The sequence below is a fragment of the Neltuma alba genome, unplaced genomic scaffold (assembly GCF_004799145.2).
Source record: "Neltuma alba isolate B1F8T4 unplaced genomic scaffold, ASM479914v2 tig00012664_pilon, whole genome shotgun sequence".
Taxonomy (NCBI): Eukaryota; Viridiplantae; Streptophyta; class Magnoliopsida; order Fabales; family Fabaceae; genus Neltuma; species Neltuma alba.
Genome location: NW_021637097.1, coordinates 1 through 23,958, shown reverse-complemented (window position 1 = coordinate 23,958; position 23,958 = coordinate 1). Strand labels below are relative to the sequence as shown.

The window sequence follows — 23,958 nt, the reverse complement described above, 5'->3', positions numbered from 1 at the left end:
AACCAGGAGGATATATATAAATATACATCTGCTTTGTGACCTCAAAAACTGATTGTGAGGATTCAAAGCCATTATATGTTTTCTTGTATGCAAGAGCTAAGAGGTCATAAATTCAATCTCTCCTGTAACTTTAATCCGTTAGTGTCTGCTTTTTTAATTTAAAAATAAATAAGTGTGAGAAGTGGACGGGATCACTTTTCTGAGAACCGAACTGGACCGATTGCTTTGATTCATTCAGCTGCCTGACGTCTGGTTTAATACGGGGAAAATCAAAGGGCTGGAAAATCGGTCGAACCGACCTCGAAATTGTATGATCATCACTGTGGATAAAGAATGTGTCGTGCCTATAGAGAGACATTGTCCTTTTTTCCTTTGATCATATACTCTCTTCAGATAATATTCTTTTGTATTATTATAGATAAATATTTTCATTATTTTAAGCCATTATCTCAACTAGCATAATGATTATTTATATTTTTGCTAACATCTGATGTATACATATCACCGAATTATGGGTTATCCTTATTTTATGCTGGGATGATATTTGATACTCGATACTTATTTTTATTTTTATGGATGGGGGGGATCCTGCTGGTTTTCAAAGGAACTTGGTTCAGTTAATCTTGACCCCTCTATCTAACAGACTCCTTGGGAGACGGCAGGCAAAGTAATTAGCTTTTTTGACATTAAAAAAATCAACAAAAAATTTGGTGGAGAAAGGAAGCACAGAGATGGCCGAAATAGTTGAAGAAAGAATAAATAGTGAAAGATATATGGAAGCTTTAGCCGAAGAAGAACCTGCCTTTGTGTAACGTGTTTGGCCAATAAAAAGGAGACAACAGAATTGACAGTTGCCACTTGCGAGGTGAAGGCTATTGTATTGGATTCGTTGTTCACACCAAAAACTTAATGTGCAAAGTAGGTGGCCTCGTCGGTTCTTTCCCTTCACCCAAAAGTTACAAGAGCAATGACCGTTTGGTTATAGGCTGCACCTATAAACGCACTGACATGAAATATAGCCACCCTATCATGTACATGTTTTTGTCATTTCATTTCCTAACCCATAAATTATGGGTTCATCACAAAGAAAGAGTCCTTACATATAGTCAAAGATTCATACAAAGCGAGCGCGTATTCAAAAAGGATGGCAAATTCTGCTCACCAGGTCCGAGTCCTAATTATGATAGCTAATTCCACGTGTGTAGTAATCATCATATTGTTTTTCTGGTGGTAGCACATTAAACTAAACCGGACCTAAAGTCATGCCTCGCGACAAAAAGAAAGGCATGTGAACATGAATGTGATTTGAATGGCAAAGGCAAAGAGAGAAGTCAGGGGTGGTTGGCGTGAAGGGTATGGAAACGCAGGGTGTACTCCCTCTTTCTCTCTGCGCTGTCTCGTTAATGCTTTTACTTTGAGAGAGGGAAAGTAAAAACACGGAAGTAAGCGGCCAAACAGAAGCCTCCTGCCTGTGGCTTTTTCTCTTCAGCTCTGATCATCTCAGAGTGAAGTTAAAGTTAGATAGATTAGATTTTAATTATATTGGATCCTATTACTGATTCCATTTTTGTATCTAAATATCACGAATGAATACTTTCACACCTCAGGTAAGGTCTTGGATTTGATAGAAGTTTAAAATTAAATAACATCCACGTCACTCTTAAATAAAATGTCATATGCAAATTTTGTGAATAACATGTCAAATCTAAATTAATTGATAATGATAATATTATGGTGATTTGTTACCCAAAATAAACAAATTTAAATGAGCTCATCATTATCAGTACATGATAATTTCTCCACTTTCTTTAAAATAATTTTTTTGACCGTAGCTTAAAAAGATTACTGCCCCTATTTTAGTTCCCCTTCTATCTTTGTTTTTATATCTTCCACCAAGAGCCTCTGTCTTCTACCCCTTCCGTTTCTGTGGGGCTGTTCTTTGCCTCTTTCGTTCCCTCAAATAATTAATCAATAGAAATTTGCTATCTCTCGGACTCGGAGCATAGGCGAGCGCTTGCCTGCTTTTATTCCCGGAGTTTTCAGCCTCTGATTTTCCAATAGATCAGGATTTTTGATTTCATCTGGTAAGTTTTCAAGGCATTCCCCGAGTTCTTATTTTTGTTTTCATGGGCCTGTCGGTCGGTGATTTAGCAGGATTCAAGCTATATCAAGTTTGATTCTTCCTGTAGTTTTCGGTATTTTTAGGGTTTAATTAGACCATCTAGCGTTTCAAATTTTCTGGGGCTGTGTGGGTTGCTCTTGAGTCGTTCACGCCATATCCATAATCGGTTTTATAAATTGAACTTTGTGGGGTTTAGGACCGCCTGTTCAGCCTGGTCTTGAAAGGACTGAACTCAGTTGTTGTTGGTGGAGGAAACTCAAATCTGTTTTTTCACTTCCCTGGAAAGGAGTTAACTTTATTGTATGTCTGTCATTTTGTTTCTTTCTTGGATAATTTTCCCCGGCTGTAATCACATGGCAATACTGCATTTGTAGAATTTATTTACACGTTCAAATTTTATGCTGTTTAATTCCTCATTCTCGCTGTAATGTTTGGAAATGAAAATGCATACATATTATGCATCATGGGGCTATAAACGTCGTTGACCTAATCATATCGGCGCTACTTATGGCTATGAGTTTTATAATTTAAGAGATATCCGCTTTATCAATTTGTAGCATGATGTTCTGGCAGCATGTAAACTATTTGGGAGGAACTTTGCAGTTGATATATACTCCCTCCGTTTCTTATTATAAGAGACATTTGATGCTTATGGCATGTTCCTATATATAAGAGACACTTAAAAGTTGTCTCTACTTTTTTGTGTTGATTTCCTATTTTACCCATATTTATTGTCTCCAACTCACACTCTCTCTCCTTCCCACTTCTCTTTCTTTTAATAATTTACTATTGTTCTCTCTCATGTTCTCTTTTCTTATTAATGAGGGTATTTTTGGAAAAGAAATTATACTTTTTACACATTAATTGTTCTTAACTAATTTTAACTGTTTTTTTGATCAACGTAATTCAGTTATTCGTCTCTTATAATAAGGAACGGAGGGAGTAGCATTTTACTAAAGCAGTTCGGAATATATCATTGTGATAAGCAAGAACCATTTGCAAATTTTTAGACATCACAACATTCAGGAATATTCTTAGATTCTTAGATAGTAATGCATGTAATAATAAATATTTTTATGCGTTTTGAAATCATATGGTGCATGACAGCCAATTGTTACTATTTGATGTCACTTTAAGAATTACCCAGTCATGGAGCTGTTTGAGGCAAGCCATTTTTTATGCCTACTGATCACTTCCTTTTATTGCAGGGATTTTTTTCAAACAGTGACATGATGCTCTATTGAGGAATTCTTTTTATACATTTATTAACCTCTATTGAACGGGGAAACTTACAGATTCTCCCAATGCAAGGGATAAGGGGTAGAATAGGTTCCTTGCCTGAAACCTTGGAATTTGATTGCGGATCTACTTCAAGTAATGCTACTGTGGATCAGCAGGTTTTCTGGGATAGCATGACGAATCCTGTAGAAAATCAAGTGCCTCAATTTATGCTTTCGCCTGGTGATATGAACCCATTGTATGCAAATTCAATTAACCATGAATGGAAAAGCATGAATAATTGGAGAATGGGTGAGCCAAGTTCCAGTGGTTCACATATTGCAATTGACAATGACGAGCAGAAAAGAGAATATGGATGGTCATCTTCAACAAGTGTTGATGCTGTTGATGGTTCAAGATTAGAGCGGCACTTTGAATCAACCAATTTAGTTTCTTTGGACAATGTCAATACAAGTCCTATGTGTATGAACAACTCCAACCCTCATTCTGTAACTCAGAATATCAACCTAAATGCCAGTTCAGCAGACACTGGCCATAATATGGGGCAACATCTTGAGCATCCTGGCTTGAACAAAGCAAGTGGATCAGTAAATGAGCCTATCCCACCTATTGTTGGTCCCGCACTGTTTTCTCATCCTTCTGGAAGTAACTTGGTAGATAATAGTAATGGTAGGGCTCTTGATGCCCGGCGTGCATCTTGTAAAAGAAAGACTGTTGAAGGATATGTTGGACAATCTTCAGGCGGGGAAAGTTCTAGCTGCAGCCAGTATATAGAAAGCAGTGCTTGGCGTACACGTCCTACTCAGAGTAATTCTCGGAGCAGTTTAAGCAGATCTGCCTTGTCAGCACAGATAAGTTCAAGACATGGCCCAGATGTGGGCAATGAATCTCCAGAGAGCTTTAATAATCTGAATGTCGCAGGAAGCTCTAATAGCTTCCTCAGGAATTCCCGTTTGAGGATAAATCCTTCAAACCAACAGGATTCCATTCCTTATGTTGCATTGTCAAATGGCAGTGTAACTAGGCATTCTGCAATCCCTTCATCTCTGACACAAAGTTTTCATCCTGTTGGTAATTCTCTGGATTTGAGGGCAGCACCATCTGGAGATGATCTGGTTCCTCAAAGCCAGCCCCTCGGAATTAGTTCTTCTTTACACAGGAATATGCCATCATTTAGATGGAGTGGCAGCTCTAACTCAAGAAACAGCCATTTGTCAAACTCAATGATCAGGTCAGACAGGGATAATCTACTACACGAAGAAGCAAGCTCAAGAAGCATGTCTGGAAGCATATTTGAACATCCAATGTCTGTGCCAGTGGCTGATTTAAGAAATTCAGCTCGAAATCCAACCAACAGAGCTTCAAGTAGTGCAAATTTAAATATACCAGGAAATGTTGCTTCCTCACTGCATACCAGGTCAAGTTCAGCTATCAATTCACTATCTGCTCCGTCCTGGCTTTCTCGTCCCAATCCTGTACATCATCCACGGAGGTTATCTGATTATGTTCGTAGATCATTGTTGTCTACTGGTTCTGAGGCTGCTGGAAGTTTCAGCAATAGCAATTTTTTCTTGCACTCTGCTCCTATTGCTTCATCTGAAGCAAGAGCCCCATCATCTCGAGCTGGTAGTCAAGGACGTCATCAGTCACACTCAAGATCATCATGGGTGGAGAGGCGAGGTGATATTAACTTCAGACTTCCCTATTCATTGCAAACTCTGGCTGTTGCCAGTGAAGGAAGTAGTAGACTTGTATCTGAGGTCTGTACTTAACTCTGTTTTCTTGCTTTTAAATAGTTGTGTTAAAACGCCTTGTACACCCGCGCACACAAGCATCACCAAGAGTTAGGGAAAATTAAATGAGGAAGGATTTTACGTTTGGAATTACACAAATATAAGATGGTATGGTATGAGTTCTGCCAAAAGTTCAGGCACTGATATAGGCCAAAACCCAGCACCAATTACCCCACCCAGAAAATGACCATGAATGGGAAAGAAAGACAACTGGCTTTCTAGAGGCAAGTGTGCTTCACCCTTTTTTGTAACAAAAAATGTTATGTCTTCTTTCTGATGCTGAATTACTCACAGAATTCCTTCCAACCACTTCCTACTATGGCAGCACCAATCGTTCGCCTTGTCTCCCTATTCCTTGTTTTGGTTATATATCTTGGTACTATCCCTTGGTCCAGTGGTTACAGCTTCCTCTGAACTGTTACTTCCCTTTTGGCCACTTGCTACACAAGTTTTTGGGGTGCGTGCTGGCTGATTTGGGTGGTTAATCCAATCAACTTACATTCTGTGTTATTGGATGGCATAATTGTTATCAATGAATATCTCAAGCATATGGATGCATCTGGTTGATAGCAGCCCCCTTTTCTATGTTATTTAAATGTACGTTTAATAAATTGTGCTTGGAGAAACTGGCCTACATGACAACTGTGGTTTTCAACTTCGCATTTCACTCCCATTGTATGTTCGCTAGTTCAGACTTTACATCTTCCTTTATTCAGCCCATACGTACATATTATTCCTCTATAATTAATCAACGAGTTTGTACTTGTGCCTGCTAGTTAGCTCATTTTTAACATAATTGAAGTTGTGGTAGTATGGTCAGGCCCACTGAGAAGTGAAAGACAATTATACCCCTATTCTGCCAGCTTCAGGCAATTATTTTTTGTCAACTGTTCTGTTAACCTTGACACGTTCATTTTTCTTTTGTTGCACAGCTCCGCAGTGTTTTGGGCCTCATGCGTAGGGGAGGGAGCCTTCGGTTTGAGGTAAGTTTTCCTAAGTAAATAGTATACATGGACAAGGCACAAATGTTGAATAAAATTTTCTCCTTTTTCTCTGGTCTAGTTTAATGTACCGAACGGATTCAAAATTGATTTGATTTTTCCTCAACTCCGACTAAAAGACATATTTCTTGTTGCAGAGCATTTATTATTGAATGGTTAAATTTGGCCTTAACTGACCTAAAAAAGATCACGTTTACTTAGTTTTACTTCCGATCAGACTTGCACTTGGATTTCCAAAGTTATACTTTAATAGCTGGCAGACTTTGGGCCTGCTTTTGATGGAGTGGAATTGCCTCTGCATTCAAATCCTGCTCCTTCCCTGACTGCATGCATGAATCTTTATCCTTCAGTTTTCTGATTTTATTTTTGACTATTTATGTGCTTTGCTAATCAACAAAGATGTGCTTTTGTTTTGTGACAGGATTTTATGATCTTTGACCATTCAGTATTTTCTGGAATGGCTGATATTCATGACCGGCACAGGGACATGCGACTTGATGTCGATAACATGTCTTACGAGGTAGAAAAAAGTTCCAAATTTTGATGCATATGCGTACTCTTTTTACTGCCTTGAGCCCTTAACAACCCCCGCCCAAAAAAAAAATCGAATTTGAAGTTGATGTTTCATCTGGTGAATTCCTCGACATATAACTTAAAAAAATATCGCAGGAGTTACTGGCTCTGGAAGAAAGGATTGGAAATGTGAGTACCGGATTGAGCGAGGAAACTATATTGAAACTACTGAAACAGAGGAAGTATTCAGTTGAAGGAGGGTGTCAATGTGAGGCAGAACCCTGCTGTGTGTGTCAGGTGAATATGAATAACCGGCTTCCGGTGCTTTGCCCTCTACATGCTTGTATAATATTCTGAAGCATATGGTTCCTTAACTCGTGTGCAGGAAGAGTTTGACAATGGAGATGACGTTGGAAAGCTTGACTGTGGCCATGATTACCATACCAACTGCATCAAACAGTGGCTAATGCAGAAGAATCTGTGTCCCATTTGTAAGACAACGGGCTTGTCAGCGTGAGATTTGTTTCTTGATCCCTCGACAATTTTATCTCCGAAGATGGAGATGAAAGGAAAGGTGAAGATGAAGTGAACTAGCATAGCTACCTCAGAAATTTTGGTTAATTGAAACGAGAATCGGGTGCTTCTATTGCTTCGTTTACTATGTGCAGACTAGTAAATGGCTGCTCCGTAGCACCCATTCTGCTTTCGAAAGCTTTCCTTCATCCGCCCCTCGATTTCTTGTTATAGTATATTTGTTTTATATTTATCCAAGGCCAATGATCTCCACATGTCACTGATAATTGGTGTTGAATCAATTGTTATTGGCCTTGATCTCTAGTCGATATGGCTCTGTCTACAATCTTCTGTAAAAGAAATTGCTACATTGTTCATGGGCCTCCAATTGGATATTTGGGGCTAAATTTTAAGCTTAATTCTAGTATTCCTTCCGTCCCTTTTATAAGTAACATTAGATTCTAGCCCCTCTTTATAAGCAACATTGGATTCTGTTCTGTTACAGAAATTAAAATGTTAGTTAAAGACAACAACAAATAGGTACAAATTAAAAGTTTTTTCCCCAAAATATCCGTATTTATAGGAGAGAGAGAATATAACAAAGAATAAGAAAATTAGTATTCTTTTAGTCTTATTTATAAGTTATTTTTAATATGTTTTACACAAATAAAAAAAATCTTAAATTTTGTTAACTCTAGTTTGAAATGTAATAATTTTTCAACTTTATTTTTATTTAATATATATTATACCTCATAAATAAAATTAACATAATAATAAATAAAAGGTGAAATTGTGTATCTATATAAAAAAATTTCTTTCAATGCCTTATAAATAGAATTAGAGGAGTATAATAAGTAGAACTGTGAAAAAGAGAAAATACAAATAGAAATGGTGGTTTGAAAAGAAGATGATAAATATATTGAGTACTAATGTAAGTTATTAATAGAGACAGAGTAAAAAATTTATTACAAAAATTTAAGACAACTTATAATAGTTGTTATTTATAAAAAGAGGAGGGGAGTAGAAATTCTCTGAAGTTGTAGAAACACCTTTGTGCTGTCTTGTTTCACAGTTTTCATTGAACTTAGTTGATATTAATGAAAAAGGAAGAGGTTTTAAATAATTCTTCATTTAACAATGAGGCTGTAAGTTCGAGTAACCTAGTAGTATGGAAGTTATGATTGGGAGATTATCGGTTTGATGAGAGTGGAAATGGTGCAAGTGCAAAGTGATTTTCTTTCGCTGCTTGGGTTTGGGCATTTTCAATGTGATGGAAATGAAATGAAATGGAATGTCATTCTTCGAAATGACAGGGGAAGTTACCATCCTTCTCTCATTAAATTGAACGTGACCAGTAGTACAGAAGGGCAGATAAAAGAGCCCCACTCATTTAATTTGATGCCTGCACAACTACTATAACTGGTCATGGTAAATGTGGTTTTCCCAGTTATGCACGCATCAAAATCAAAGGCTGCTTTTCTGACTTTGGCCACTTTCACTTTAATCAGTGGCTTTTACTCTTTATAGTATGTAACAACATTTTTTGGTCCAAAAAAATTTAAAAACTTCTCATGCGTATTAAAGTGTAAAAAATATTTCAGTCTTCTTACCTAGTTTATTGAAAAATAAGAAATCAGAATAAAAGAAAATGGGCAAAATGTTTTGTATTTTAGTATTATTTTTACTTGGTTAAACCTGTGTCCTATACAATAGTAACATCTTACTTTCTTTTCATATGGTATTAAATGTAATCAGGACTCAAATTTTCAATTCCCTTCTAAATTATATATGAAAAGTGATCCGTTTACAGTGAATGTGACGCGAAATCTCCATCAAAACCTAACCACCTAGAAAAGAGAACCAAAGGGTCGAGGGCATTCAGTCCAAAAAAAAAAAAAAGGGTCGAGGGCAAGAATAGAAATAATGATTAGGGTTGCATAACACTATATCCAACATGAATATTGGATAATACTACTCTGGTTCTATTTATAGGGCAGAAAGAGAAGGTTTTTTTTTATCCTATTTATAGGGCACTTCATTAACTTTTCAGTGTGAATGTACTATTTTGTCCTTCATTTATTATAATGTAAGTAGTTATCTTTTTTGAAAGGAGTATATATTAAATAGGGGTGAAGTTGGAAAGTTGCTATATTTTAATGGAGAGTTAATGCAGTTTAAGGTTTTTTTTGGTTTGTGTGAAACATGTTGGAAGTGCCTTATAAATAGGACCAGAGGAGTACATCACATTCCATTATGAGACTGATTTTTTTTTTGGCCAATATAATGAGACTGATTCAAACAATATTAAATGAAGTATTGATTCCAATGGGGCTGGATGGTTTAGGATAATTGATTAAGGCACCGTTTGGATGTTTGCCCAAACCATGGTTTGGGTAAAAAACTACCCAAACAGTCATTCCAAAAACCAAACCATGGTTTTGGGTTAAAACCATGGTTTTGACTCCAAAACCATGGTTTTGAAAAAAGCAAAAAATTTTTGCTTTTGAAGAAAAGAGGGAGAGTGTGAGAGCCTATAGGATATGTATCTTGTTATTTTTTTTATAAACATATTTTTTTATAAACATATTTAATCTTATATTTTATAAATATATATACATATTAATTATTTATTAATTATATTATCTTATGTATTATTAATTATGTTGGTAAAAAATATATTATTAATAATTTTATTCCTTCAAATTAAAATATATCATAAAATCTATTTTTCTATAATTATCATATTAACTTATGTCTTTTTTTTTAGTAATTTGTGTATATAAAAAGTGCTTCTGATAACAACTATCCAAACACTCTCACTTTTCAAAATCACTCCAGAATCTATTCTTCACAGAATCTATTCTCCAGAATCACTTTTTCAAATCACGGTTTGGTTTCATCCAAACACACCCTAATTGTTATGGGGTTGGAGTGAGTGTTTGAAAAGCAACACGGTTTCCAAATTCCTGTTAGCTATTCTGAAGAATCCAAGCTTGGCGTTGGAAGAAAATTACAGGGAGAAAGTTGAGGTGATTGGATGAGGCGGCGAAAAGGAGGAGGTAGGAGAGAGTGGGCCCACGTCCATCTTCCCGTTTTGTCTGTTTTCTTCTCTTTAGGGGAGGGTTGGGGGGCCCACCTTTGTGAGCAGTAGATTATGTTGATGTTGGTATTCACCCGTGATATCAGCCCACATCCGACAGCCCGGTTTGAGTTTGACACCCATCCACCCTTCATTACGACAGATCATGCTGGTCCCACCTCCCTCGCAACTTAGATATCACAATATCATTGGCAGTTAAACAATTTAATTTAATTTAATTGTTTTTGGTTTTTATAAAAAAATCCATACCATTCACTAACATAATATTGAAATGAGCCATTCTTTCTCCATAGGATAAGAGAATTTGGATCTTTCCTCATGACTAGTATGGATTGTCCATTCTCATAATTATTTCTTTAAAAAAGTTAATCTAAATAAAATCGAGGAAATTCCAATAAAATAAAATCATTTTAAATTCTGGAAGTTATTATAAGTGAAAAGTCTGAGTTCTGGATCCCCCGAGTGCCAAACCTAGGAGGCACTAAAGTGAACTTCACACATATAGTTTGATTATGACACATTGATGTCAAAGAAATACTATAAATTTCATGCTCAAGCTTTAAATTCATGAATTCATTCACGGGTTGAAAATTAATCACGACCAACCAACACTAAGAAAGTCCAGAGCAAGGGTCAACCTTCCCAGATGATTAATTTCATTGATTAAATTAAAATAATAAAATAGAGCACCCGGTGGGCATCTTGACTTTTCGATGCTCCCTGCATTATAAAATGAAGTCGATTCCTGGAAAGGCCGATGCTTTTAGAATTTTATAATCAAAATGGTATGGGTATCAGTACTAATCCCGACAACAGGATTTCATAAACATTTAGACAATCCCCTAATACGGCGTATCTATCTCTTTACACAGTGGCTTCTGACCCAAACATGAAATTAGAAGCAGACAGGGTTTTGATGCTGCTGAGACGCTAAGTGCAACTATCCTTACTTTCTGGGAATAAATCAGAACATCGTTTTGGAACACACAGAAGGGAAGGGGCCTCACAGAGAAAATAGTAAAACACTTCATAGTGGGAAATTTCCTTCGTCTATTATACAAGTCCCATCATGCCAGCTCCATTCCTTCTCTGTCTAAACCCCACTTCGTTCCACTGCCACACCCACTCTCCGTCCTTCTAACATCTTGCTGTACCTTCTTCTTCCTCTGCCTCTTTAGCGGCCTGATTCTATCAACATGCCTGCGACTGTGTTAGCCAATTAAATTAAATCCCTGTTGAGAGGAAGGAAGAGGAGAGAGCAATGACGAACTATGTGTTTCTGAACGATCAGCTTTCGACGCACACCTCAATTTTTGGGTTACGATTGTGGGTTGTGCTGGGCATTTGCGTAGGAGCAGCTATAGTTATTGTTCTGTTTCTCATATCTCTCTGGTTCACCAAGCGCAACAACAATTCCTCCAACCACAACTCTTCACACAATCCTACCATTCCGAATGTCTCTAAGGAGATCCAGGAAATCAGGATTGACCCTTCGGGTGACCCAAGCCATGGAAAGTCCGACTCGTATCCAGAAGCAGAGGCTAAGGCGGATGGGGCCCAAGCCATGCTCGTTCAGCAGCAGGGGGATGGTAGCCAAAGAATTCACATAGAGATTGGTAAAGATCACCGGATTTCGTATCCTGAGAAGGGTGGTGGTTCATCGCATGGAAGTGGTGACCAGGGTTCAATTTCTGTGCCTGAGGTTTCGCATTTGGGGTGGGGCCATTGGTACACTCTCAGAGAGCTCGAGGTCTCTACCAACGGGTTTGCGGACGAGAACGTCGTAGGTGAAGGCGGCTACGGAATTGTTTATCGCGGGGTGTTGGAGGATGATACCAAAGTTGCGATTAAGAATTTGCTGAACAACAGGTAAGCCGTACTTGATTGTAATCTTCTTTGTCATATGGTATAAGTTGTTATGGACTCCATCTTCCATTAAATGGTTTGCGCACTGATGTTGTAGGGGACAAGCTGAAAAGGAATTTAAGGTAGAAGTTGAAGCAATTGGACGTGTTCGGCACAAGAATTTGGTGAGGTTACTTGGATATTGTGTTGAAGGAGCCCATCGGTATGTTTTTCATTGTTCATTATTTACATCTTTGATTTCCCTTTATAGTTGTTAAGACTTTCAAACTACTGCGCTGGATGCCTAAACATTTTGCGCCAAATTTCACCTGAATGTACTAAAAATATTGCAGGATGCTTGTGTACGAGTATGTGAACAATGGAAACCTAGAACAGTGGCTTCACGGGGACCTTGGGCCTTCTAGCCCTCTGACATGGGATATTCGCATGAATATAATACTTGGAACAGCTAAAGGGTATGCATTTCCGTGAATTTCTCTTTTTCTCCAACATTATTTCTTGTTTTACGTGATTGCAAATTGACGACGGGGGAATATGTAGGTTGACATACCTTCACGAGGGACTCGAACCTAAGGTGGTTCACCGTGATATCAAGTCAAGCAACATATTGCTCGATAAGCAATGGAATCCAAAAGTCTCTGATTTTGGCCTTGCAAAGCTCTTGGGATCAGAGAGAAGTTATGTAACAACACGTGTGATGGGAACATTCGGGTCAGTTTGATTTCTTCTTAGAAAAAATATTAAAACATTGTTTTTAACAGTGGTGACCTGGACCTCACTGGACAGGTGACTTGGTCTGTTTCACAGGTATGTAGCTCCAGAATATGCCAGTACTGGCATGTTAAACGAAAGAAGTGATGTGTACAGCTTTGGTGTGCTTATCATGGAGATAATTTCTGGAAGAAACCCGGTCGATTACAGCCGGCCTCCTGGAGAGGTTTGTCTGGTGATTTTATACGAGTATCATGTCACGAGGTCATTTCAAGCATACTCCACCCTCAAATGTGCTATTTCTGGTAATAATTGAGGATTCAATCTTGTAGGTGAACCTGGTTGAGTGGCTGAAGTCCATGGTTGCTAGCCGGAATGCAGAGGCGGCGCTTGATCCTAGGCTACCTGAGAAGCCTTCTTCAAGGGCACTGAAGCGTGCTTTATTAGTAGCTCTGAGATGTGTGGATCCAAATGCCCAGAAAAGGCCAAAGATGGGCCATATTATACATATGCTTGAAGCTGATGAGTTCCCTTTTCGAGATGTAAGTCTGTAAATTTCTCATTTCCATCTACATCTCTGCTACATTTTAGGTATGAAGCATGCCTTACCAAGAACTTTTCTGCATCACGGATCTTTTCTTGTCCACAAACAAATTGTTATGACTTGTTAATCTTGTTTGTTTTCTTCCTTAAAAGAACAGTGTCTTATGTCTCCAAACAGACAAATTTAGATCATTATTGCAGTGCGCCATGCTCTCTTCCTCTGTTCAGGCGTCACTTTGATTGTCAATTGTAACTCTTTTAGGACCGAAGAACCGGAAGGGAAAACGGACGCTCCCAGCGGATGAGCACGAGAGATGGGTTGAAGGATAAGCAAATATGTGAATCAGGTGAAAGTAGTGGATATGAAAGTAGTGTCCAAACTAGCAAGTCCATAAGCAGAAACCAAGAAACCGAAGACCAGTAGCCTTTCTGGAGCTGATTCACAAGACAACAAGGTGAATTGACGCCAAATATAGAGATGACACGAACATCATTTACTCTCCTGTATGTATTATTCGTGTATGCTTGCCTGGTTTTTTTGTAGATTCTGCAGGAATGCTTATTTGCCTTCTGGTATTAACTTGTATCTCAAGATATTCCGGTTCCTCTAATGTGTTGTCTAAATATTGTAGAGGGAAAGAATTCTTTTAATCTTATTAGACATGTTATTTACTTTGATTGGTACGAGTGTGTCATCAAAGCCAACATTCACTTGAAATGTATTCTTTTGTTTTTGCAATATGAGCTTCTAAAGATACGCATGCTGCTATTTGATGTTCAATGGCGATTACTTAGTCCCTTGCAAGAAAGAAGAATAAGATTTCATGACTTCTTAGAAATGATTTGATAAGCTAAATATATTGTTATCATGGTAGATTGTTTATTCAGAGGTTAGTGATAATATCTTGACTGTAAAGGGCTAAGCTGCAGAGCGGCCTCTTTAATACATGCCTGATTATTAATGAATGATTATCAGATAGAAGTACAGCGCCATAGACACCTCTTCTTATGATACTAATTCTGCTGGGACATCGTATCCCATAAAAGCGATGTGCTCGTGTATTAATTTTAATGACACAAATTCTCTTGATTAAAGTTCCTGCTATACTAGTACACTTTATGTTGTTGGTTGCGCAGTTATGTTTATAAAAAGCTTTGGTCCCACGCCTATTCAAGACATGTCGTCAAGTTTTGCAATGTTAAGTCTTCAAACATGATTGTACTTTTTGTCTTTTTGGTCAATAAACATGATTTTGTCCGCAAAGACGCTTGGAATCGCAAGGGCCCAGGCTAAACTGTAAGGGTAGATTTAGTCTTAGTGCTTATTTGGCATCATGATTGGGTCCAAAAACACTTATTCATATAATTTGAGACAAAATTATTTTTTAATATTTATCTCGTATTTTATAAATTATGATTTTGATCTCGTAAATCATGATTAAAAAATTACTTTTGAAGGATTCTTCCCTCGTTCCAAACAAGCACTTAATGGATACATTAAAAAAAAAAAAGCAGCTTTCCATTTATCAAAATTCTATTTCAAGAGATGGGGAGCGGCAGATAAAATGAATACTGGTAGGTTACTGTCGGGGCCAAAAAAATTAGAAAGCAAAAGATTAATTAATGAAGAAAGGAATAATTATTAATAATTATAGCAAGGAATAACCTCAGACTGCGATTGGAAATGGCAAGAAAAAGCATTGCTGTACTGTGGCTCGACAACAAAAATTTCTTTTTCTGTTATTGGTAAACCCAAAAAAAATAATCCTAAACCAGTGGCTCATGGAATGCAATTTTTATTTCTGCAAAAGAATCATTGCTGGTGGCTGGGGGAATATTTAAAATATTTGGGAAAAAGTAGGTACATGGTTCAAGATTTTCTCAATCAACTGGTCAAGTTACAGGCCATTTGTTTTGGCATTCACAGGCATTGGAAGCTATTCCTAATAGGTTTTGGATGGACTCACATTCGTGGTTCATAAGTTTTTGCAACAGTTCCTGAGGACAAAGTCCATAGTGGATGATGTGACCTTGCTGATTTGTCATTTTAAAAAAAATGCCATAAGGAAACAATAAGCCAACAAAATGTTCTTCAGGACAAACAAAAAGACTAACCAGATGTTCACTGAACCAATGGCGATAATTGACCTGAAATATGAGGAACCAAAGAACGACCAATGTGACCAAGTGATCATTGAGTTAGGGAGAAGAACAACTTGACTGTTGGAAACTTGGAAAGAATGACCAATAGCATAATGGGAGCCCCAAGCAGGAGGTTGAAATGATGCCCCTTTGGAATTTAAACAGACGATTTGGTTAGATTAAATATTCCATCCCAATCTTACAAAGCGCTCGACTTCAGTGAAAATGATTTCTGCCATATACGCAGCCAATTAAATATTGACATGCCATGCATTATTTTTCTTGCCTATATTTGGGGGTCCCCATTTGTTTCTGTTCATTTTATCAAGCTATGCTGTGCTGGAATTTATGGGGGGGTAGGGACTTCAGAGTTATCCCTAGCCAACAAAGAATTTGTCCGCGCATAGCAGCAATTGGGGACAACTAGCACTTGGATCGGCTCTCTCTGTTTTCAAATTTTAATCGTCATTGTGATTATTTTATTATGTTCTCAAATTAATTCAGGACCACTTTTTTTTTTTTTTGAGTAGTTCACTCTGCTATACCACAAATCTTCTCCGTTCCCCACTGTAGATATGGACAGAGCGGTTTAGACTAGATGTTTCGTAAAAAAATTACTAACAGGTTGAAAAAAAAATCTTTTCCGACTTGTAAAAGGAAAAGTTAGATTTGGATCATTAACTATAAATCAGACAGTCTGAATTAGGATAAGAGAATGAAAAAAATGAGCAGAGCAGAGAATCCGGTCATGTCTATTGTATGGATTTTTGTTGGCAAGCGTGGTGGAATATTGTGGATCTAGGGAAGAACTGGTGAACGTGTACTTGGCTGCACTGCATTTTCTGTGAGCTCATACAAGTAATTTGAAGCAACAAGTGAATTTTATTCCCCGAAATTGATTTATTTACCTCTATTTTTTAAAATTTGAGACATTATCAGGTACTAATTATAAATACCTCTCTTAGTGAGAAGTCAGACTTTAATTTATTACATAGCCAGAGACTTAGGGTCCGTTTGGGACCACGTTTGGACCCTCAAATGTGCGTCCCAGTCTGGCTTTTAAGGTGACTGTGGTTTTACATGTTTGGATCTGCGGTGGGGCTATCTGACTTCTGTCACTAAAACAGACTTATATAATAAGCTCAAAAAAGCTGCTTTTCTCCAATCTGACTTCTGTAAAAGTCAAATTGAAAAAAAAATTACTTCTCAACCGCTAATCCAAACACGCCTTTAGTCGGAACTAGCATTGCTTGGCTGAGATTTATAGATATTTCGTTCCCCTATAAGAGCCCAATACTAGATAGGCCTCGCTTGTCACGCACTACTGGTTTTTTTACGGGGGAAGACAAAACCAACCTATAACTCGCCCCAAGGCACAACAAATCACGTAACCATCCAAAGAAATAGAAGGCCAGGAGCCCAAGACAATTAAGAGAGACGGCGAAGAGCATGGCAGGGCCCAGGGTACTGGCCCACATGAAATTTGTACGGCAACGAAGGATCTCTGACTCAATCAACACCTCACCTCAGATTTCATTCTCACGGGATATCTAGGAAGTGTCACTAACGAAAGTCTACACTCAATTTCAAGATGGCTCCTCAATTTAACATCTTGAAATACTTGCCGTAGAAAAGTTTAAAATCGCCACTTCTGAATTCAGTACTCGATCGATTATTTTAAAAATTGGAGGCTCTTGTGAGCAGTTTTTCTTATTATTTTCAGCGTTTCTAAACACCCCTAAGCCTCGGGGCCTTTTATTATGAATTTCACAAAACTTTTTGTAACTTATGGCAAGTGAGGGTGATCATTTCCGTGACGGGTTTGATTTCTTCGCTTAGTTCATCTCAAATGAGTTCATATCAAGAACGAGGAGAAAAATAAGAATCAACCGTGAATATAAATTGTATGTATGATTAACTTCTTACATTATCTTATTCATGGCTATGTTATCAAATCAAAACATAAGTGTGCTTTCTATAATTAAGACGTGAGAAGCGTATAATTTTATTCGTAAACGATAAATTATACTACTCCTCCGGTCTTTAATATAAGACTTAATGTTAAGTCAATTTTTGTACCTGTTTATCATATTTATTATTTTTTTTCTAAATTACCCCTCTTAATACTCTCTCAACCATAATCAAGTAAGTGAGGGAGAGAGAATATTAAAAAAGATGATTATGATATTTTAGGAAAAACATGTCATATTTTTTATAATTAACTAACTTGCCTAACTTTTTAAATTTAATCAAATTAGTTAAATATGTCTTATATTAAGGATTCGGGAAGTATTACATTTTGTTTAAAAAAAAATAAAAAAACTACCTACGGATCTCTGCAGCTAAAGAAGAACAGGGATATTTACTTATTTAGATGATAACGTGAAAGATGGTTCACAAAGGATATAAGTGCATATTTTGAAGCAAAAAGGCATAAAAGAGAAAGATGCACATAATTCAGGTAGAACCATAGAAGGAAGGCACATGATAAATCTTACCACCTCGAAGAAACAGAACGTCGTAACGCATAGGGAGCAAGTGGGCAAGGTTACGGTCCAGTTTTGTCGTGATTATCATTTTAAAACGTGAAATCACCCCATTTTGCTCCTCCTTTCCCGGCCGTTGCTCTGCCATTTCAGTCTCACTTCTCATGCTCTCCCTCCTTCTTTAGCCTCATCTTTTGCCATTCTCAGCTGTCATTCTGTCATTACTTGCGGTGCTGTGTTCGTGACCTTTTCCTCATTTGCTTCAATCAACCATGCTAATCCTATTTTAAGAGCACCTCCTGATTATGTGTATTACTCTCTTTTTCCTAAATTATACCTCCAATAAGTAATTATATGGACCCACACACACACACACACACACACACACACACTGTAAAACATGTGTGGCCAGCAAGGACTGCTTTGGGCTTCACTCACCCACACCCACTATATATATACACGACTCCCCATATTGATTCAGCACGCACTTGAGTGTTCAGATAATTCAGAGCTACTCGATTAGCCATGGCTTCGCGTGCAGGTCTGCATCTGTGCATGTTTTGTACCACCATATTGTCGTACTTGGGGGGATCGCTGGCTCAGTCGTCGTCGGAGAATTATATCGTCCATATGGACTTATCGGCCATGCCCGAAGCCTTCTCCACCCATCATGACTGGTACCTGGCCACACTTGCCTCTGCTGTTTCCGACTCTACTTCTCCTTCTTCAAAGCTCATCTATAGCTATTCCCATGTCATGAATGGCTTTAGTGCGAGGTTGTCCCCTTCTGAGCTTCGGGCCCTGAAAAACTCCCCCGGTTATGTTTCTTCCTACCCCGAATCGCCCGTCAAACTTGACACCACTCATTCCCCCCGGTTCCTTCGCCTCAACCCGCTCTCCGGCGCCTGGCCTGCGTCCGACTATGGTAAAGATATCATCGTTGGCTTGGTGGACTCTGGGGTCTGGCCGGAATCTCAAAGCTTTTTGGATAAAGGCATGTCCGACATACCCTCAAGATGGAAAGGCAAGTGTGAGAATGGAACCCAGTTCGATCCGTCCATGTGCAACAAAAAACTCATCGGAGCTCGTTTCTTCAACAAAGGGCTACGGGCCCAGCATCCCAACGTGACAATATCCATGAATTCGGCTCGTGATACTGAAGGTCACGGAACTCACACCTCAAGCACCGCGGCTGGCAGGGAAGTTAAGGATGCATCTTACTTTGGCTATGCCGCTGGTTCGATGACAGGCATGGCTCAGCGGGCTCGAGTGGCTATGTACAAAGCCTTTTGGGAAGAGGGAACCCTCGAATCTGATATAATAGCCGCTATGGATAGTGCCGTGGCAGATGGGGTAGATGTTCTTTCCCTGTCGTTTGGCTTCAATGAGAAACCAATGTACGAAGACCCCGTCGCCATAGCTGCATTTGCGGCCACGGAGAAGGGCGTTTTTGTGTCTGCATCAGCCGGGAACGAAGGACCGAGTCTTCGAACTTTGCACAACGGAACGCCATGGGTCACAACTGTGGCTGCTTCCACTCTGGACCGTGAATTTCATGGCGTTCTAACTCTTGGCAATCAAGTTTCAGTCACTGGCTTGTCCCTCTACGTAGGGAACTTCTCCGCAACCCAGCTCCCACTGGTTTTTATGGGACATTGTGACAATTTGAAGAAACTTATCAAAGTGAGGAGCAGCATAGTTGTATGTGAAGACACTTATCAGAATAGGTACCTGTTCGATCAAATCATGAATCTAGAAAAAGCAGAAGTGTTGGGGGGTGTCTTCATAACAAATAGCACAGACGCAATACTCGTCCTACAGTACAGCAATGTCCCGACAATCTCCGTGAGTCCAGAAAATGGAGAAATTTTGAAGGACTATATCAACAATAGTAAGTCGCCGAAAGTAAGCCGGCTGTCTTTCAAGATCACAACTGTGGGTAAGACACGAGCACCGAGTGTGGACAGTTACAGCTCAAGAGGGCCATCCCAAAACTGCCCTTACCTCCTAAAGCCTGATGTCACAGCTCCTGGAACCTCAATCTTAGCCGCATGGCCTACAAATGTCCCGGTAGCTAGAGTGAAGTCCCAGAGCTTGTCCAGCAAATTCAACTTGGCGACAGGAACATCCATGGCGTGCCCGCATGTGGCGGGAGTGGCAGCTCTCATAAAGGGAGCACATCCTGATTGGAGCCCCGCCGCCATTCGATCTGCCATAATGACATCATCGGACTTGGTCGACAACAGCCTGGGATTAATCAGAGACGTTGGGAACGGATTCAAGGCAGCCTCTCCCTTGGCCATGGGAGCAGGCCATATCAGCCCCAATAAAGCACTCGACCCTGGTCTCGTTTACGACGCAGGAACTGAAGATTATGTGAATCTTCTGTGTGGGCTAAACTACACTAAACAGAACATCAAGGCCATCACCAGATCCTCTTCTTTTAATTGTTCCAGCCCTTCCTTGGACCTGAACTACCCCTCTTTTATTGCATTCTTCAATTCCAACGATTCTTCGGCCTCGACGGTCAGAGAATTTCACAGAACTGTCACCAACGTTGGAGAGGGACCTGCTGTCTACCAAAATTCGATAACACCCGTAGAAGGGTTTAATGTCAGCATCATCCCCGACTTCTTGGTCTTTGCAAAGAAGAATGATAAATTAAGCTACAAGCTGATAATAGAAGGCCCTGAAGTCATGAAGGCCAAGGTAGCTTTTGGTCAGCTTGTTTGGTCAGACGAGTCGCACTCGGTTCGGAGCCCTATTCTGATCACAAGTCTCAGCTCAAAACCGAGAATGTCACCCACCTAAAAAAACTGCTTTTTTGTAAAAAGTATAAATCAGTTAGCGTGTGTTATGAATAATAATATCATTGCGATACTAGTGCTAATATTATTTAGTCCTGCGCGTGAATTCATAGAATATAACATATATATGCGTGTGTGTGTGTAAGTCTTAATTCAATCAACCATATATGATCGTATTTACAGTTATACAGATCTCCCGAATAAAAGAGAAATGAGACAAAATATAAGAATATATATAAAATTAATTCACTCGATTCTGTTCGTGATTATATTCTACTCGTGAAGAGGATATTTTAACGTCACTTTTAACAATTGGCCAAAAGAAAATGTCACTTCCAACGGGCTTGAGTTTTGATTTAACTCGTTTATTTTGACCCACGAGGTCATTAAAGGGGCAAACATAACAAGCGGGTTTTAGAGAATCATTACTGATAGCTAGGCAAAAGTGAAATTGGAACAGCAGAATGCATGCACGGATGAAGTGAGAAGCGAGGAGCAGCATGGAAGGTCGAAAAGTTGAGCAAATAAACGTAGAAAAGACGAAGAATATGATGCATGAGAGCATCAGGATCTATGAACAAGACACATGCATCCTGGCTTTACATGAATATGGGGTTATAAAGCACCCATCATTTACGAGACCATTGTATCGTTTTGCATCTTATTTTATATATATGTTTAATTGGGAAGAGAAAGGGGCAAGTGTAGACACTTGACACTATATATGTATATATATGGCCCGGCATTTCTTTAATTATAATGTAAGGAGTAGTGAACTTTTTTCCCCCTCCATTCTAATGTGAGCCACCAATAATGCTCTCTTCTTAGATTAGTAATGAGGAGTAGTGTTAGAAATATTTGAATGAGTTTATTTGTAATTGTTGGGTGCTTGTTGTATTTCGTTTCTGTAAGCCCATTAGTGGCCCATTCTTGTGAGCCCTTTAGTTTAGGGTCATAGAGCTGCGCATTGTATATAAATATTGGGTCCGTTGTTGGCCCAGGTGTAATTCTTTTCTCAGTTGTGATTCAATAAAATACTTCTTTTCCAGTCCAAGTCGTGTGTTTTAGGGATTCTTGGAGCAGGTCAGTGGTCAACAAGTAGCAGTACCCATTTCCCCAGAGTTGCTTTTTATTAGTTGGCAGCCCAAAGCATAGAAAAAATTGAAGGCTCTTACAGCAAGGAAATCCCATGCATGCATCGCAAGGCTCTGTCACTGCACGGGAACAACCGGGAAAACTCTTGTATTTCAAGAAATGGTTCTTGCGAAGGCTACGGCCAATGATTTTCAGTATCAACTGTTTGCTTATCGTTCATGATAGGGTGGCCGAGTTCAAATATCGAGTGCTCGTCCCTAAACTTCAGCTGAGAGCATAATACAATCTTCCTTATTTTTACTTGGAAAAAATATATGCTAATTTCTGTCTGTGAACATGTGGCTTTTGGTCGATCTACTGCTTAAATTCTTTATTTTCATACGTAACATATACAAGCCACTCAATGTACAATTCAAAGTCGTAGCTTGTTATGTATGTTGATTCGTAAGATTCCAAATTTTTTGTTTTGGTATATGCGCGATGAAAAATACTAAAAAATATTAAGACAAGGGGGATTGTAATTCCACAGCCTGTTTTGCAGCATGACTCGAGATGGGGCGTCAGCAACCCCTGCTACCTCTTGGGTGCTGCTCCTTGCTGCCCTTTAACTGTGGAGCTCTTCCCAGATATTTTTTTCTTTTGTGATTCTTTTCAGCATTAAATTCTACATAAAATTAGTGACATTTTGGTATCTTATTTGTTAAAAAATAGTTTAATTTTTAATTTTTAAAGTGTAGAATCTAGTAATTAAAAAAATATGCGAGAAGAACCCTATAAAAATGTCCCACGACTCCGTGCGTTGAGATGTCATGTCGAGTAGAAAAGTAGTTGTGGGAAAAAAATTGTTTTTTTTCAAATCCATTTGTAGTGCAGTTGGACTCTCCATTATCGAAGACGCCACCCAGAACTGGATGTCATGATTAGAGCCATCAATTGGGCCAAATCTCCTTTTTTGAAAAAAATGGCTAGTCTGTTCAGTTCAATGAAAAGGGCGGGCTTTGTTATGTAAAACAGCCCAAAAAGAAGTGGGTCAACAAAATTAGCCCATCAAATCTACCTCCCAAACTGAACGGGCTCTGCCCAAAACAAACAACATGGTGCTTGGCGATGAGATTATGACGTGGGGCGATACTTTCGTCTGGCCGACTACATTGAATATTTATTTGAATATATCCTCCATGTCAATTGGAATGTGTAGCCGCCTGAATCACAACAACTAACGTTATTTTTGTTCTTTTACTCCATCAAATTCAATAGAAGTTTTCTTATGGAGATTAAAACTTTAACAAATCAAAATGAAGGAAAAGCAAGAAATAGCTGGTGAGGCTATGAGTATTGGCTCACAGCGGGCTAACCTTGTTTTGCGTGCATTGCCAGCCCCAGTAACTTCGTAATTGACTTTGGCCACAATTTATTTATAAAAAAAAACTTAGTAATTGACAAATATGTGCGTTGTTTAAAATTGTCACCATGGGGTCTGATTCAGACCAACATACCCAATTCAACACTATCGTCTCTTACAATGGGACACACGGCACGGCATCGGCGTAATCAGCTCCTCGAATTAAAAATGGCGCCCATCAGATTAAGATCAAGCAAGGTCAATTCAGCAGGCAGCAACTTTGTGGTAAACACAATCTCGTTAAAATTAATGGCAGAGCACATGGCATTGTACACGTGTTTGTGTCCCACTGCTTGCTGTATATTCAAGGGGTTTGGTATTCACAACAGCAACCATTAGATTGGTTTTGGGTTCAGTGACAACTGTAATTTGACTGTCGGTGATGCGCATTGGCTTCCTTGTTTCTTCCTTCAACTGCTCCCCCATTGGCAATCCCCCAGACGTCACCGTTTTCCCATTTTCTGTCTTACTAGTTTTTTTTTTTTTGGGCCACCCCGCCCTCTGTTCCATGATGTACCCCATGTGTCTGTGTCGTGTCGTTTTGGTAAAGCATAATGCTCTCTTTTCTCATTAAGAAATAATAAGCGCACTGCGTTTTCCATTTCTATTTGCAGTTGGACTCGTT

General features: G+C 38.8%; 3 protein-coding genes and 1 long non-coding RNA gene across 4 annotated transcripts; 3 read left to right on the top strand and 1 right to left on the bottom strand.

Annotated features, from left to right (window-relative positions):
• Window positions 1-1,909: 1,909 nt before the first annotated feature.
• Window positions 1,910-7,633, top strand: LOC114729700 (probable E3 ubiquitin-protein ligase RHG1A). Its single transcript, XM_028916736.1, has 6 exons — window positions 1,910-2,084; window positions 3,331-5,121; window positions 6,087-6,137; window positions 6,577-6,675; window positions 6,825-6,965; window positions 7,054-7,633. The coding sequence occupies exons 2-6, from the start codon at window positions 3,427-3,429 to the stop codon at window positions 7,183-7,185; spliced, it is 2,118 nt and encodes a 705-aa protein (XP_028772569.1). The 5' UTR covers window positions 1,910-2,084; window positions 3,331-3,426; the 3' UTR covers window positions 7,186-7,633.
• Window positions 7,634-11,164: 3,531 nt separating this feature from the next.
• On the top strand, window positions 11,165-14,082 carry LOC114729696 (probable serine/threonine-protein kinase At1g01540). The gene is made up of 7 exons (XM_028916732.1): window positions 11,165-12,150; window positions 12,245-12,349; window positions 12,480-12,602; window positions 12,688-12,858; window positions 12,955-13,084; window positions 13,191-13,400; window positions 13,664-14,082. Exons 1-7 carry the CDS (start codon window positions 11,543-11,545, stop codon window positions 13,823-13,825), a joined length of 1,509 nt encoding a protein of 502 aa, XP_028772565.1. The 5' UTR covers window positions 11,165-11,542; the 3' UTR covers window positions 13,826-14,082.
• Window positions 14,083-18,554: 4,472 nt separating this feature from the next.
• LOC114729698 (subtilisin-like protease SBT1.9) lies at window positions 18,555-20,840 on the top strand. Its single transcript, XM_028916735.1, has one exon. It carries the CDS (start codon window positions 18,555-18,557, stop codon window positions 20,838-20,840), a length of 2,286 nt encoding a protein of 761 aa, XP_028772568.1.
• Window positions 20,841-22,851: 2,011 nt separating this feature from the next.
• On the bottom strand, window positions 22,852-23,813 carry LOC114729695 (uncharacterized). The gene is made up of 2 exons (XR_003738766.1): window positions 23,287-23,813; window positions 22,852-23,133 (listed from the first exon to the last, which is right to left on the bottom strand). It is a non-coding gene; the product is annotated as an uncharacterized LOC114729695 (long non-coding RNA).
• Between the last annotated feature and the right edge of the window lie 145 nt (window positions 23,814-23,958).

Bases quoted from the DNA above. Each gene is read 5' to 3' on its own strand.
- LOC114729700 (XM_028916736.1), top strand. From the start codon at position 3,427: ATGCAAGGGATAAGGGGTAGAATAGGTTCCTTGCCTGAAACCTTGGAA. The intron at 6,138-6,576 runs GTAAGTTTTCCT...GTTTTGTGACAG, and splicing joins GAGGGAGCCTTCGGTTTGAG to GATTTTATGATCTTTGACCA. The intron at 6,676-6,824 runs GTAGAAAAAAGT...AAAATATCGCAG, and splicing joins TCGATAACATGTCTTACGAG to GAGTTACTGGCTCTGGAAGA.
- LOC114729696 (XM_028916732.1), top strand. From the start codon at position 11,543: ATGACGAACTATGTGTTTCTGAACGATCAGCTTTCGACGCACACCTCA. The intron at 12,350-12,479 runs GTATGTTTTTCA...AAAATATTGCAG, and splicing joins TGTGTTGAAGGAGCCCATCG to GATGCTTGTGTACGAGTATG. The intron at 12,603-12,687 runs GTATGCATTTCC...GGGAATATGTAG, and splicing joins ATACTTGGAACAGCTAAAGG to GTTGACATACCTTCACGAGG.
- LOC114729698 (XM_028916735.1), top strand. From the start codon at position 18,555: ATGGCTTCGCGTGCAGGTCTGCATCTGTGCATGTTTTGTACCACCATA.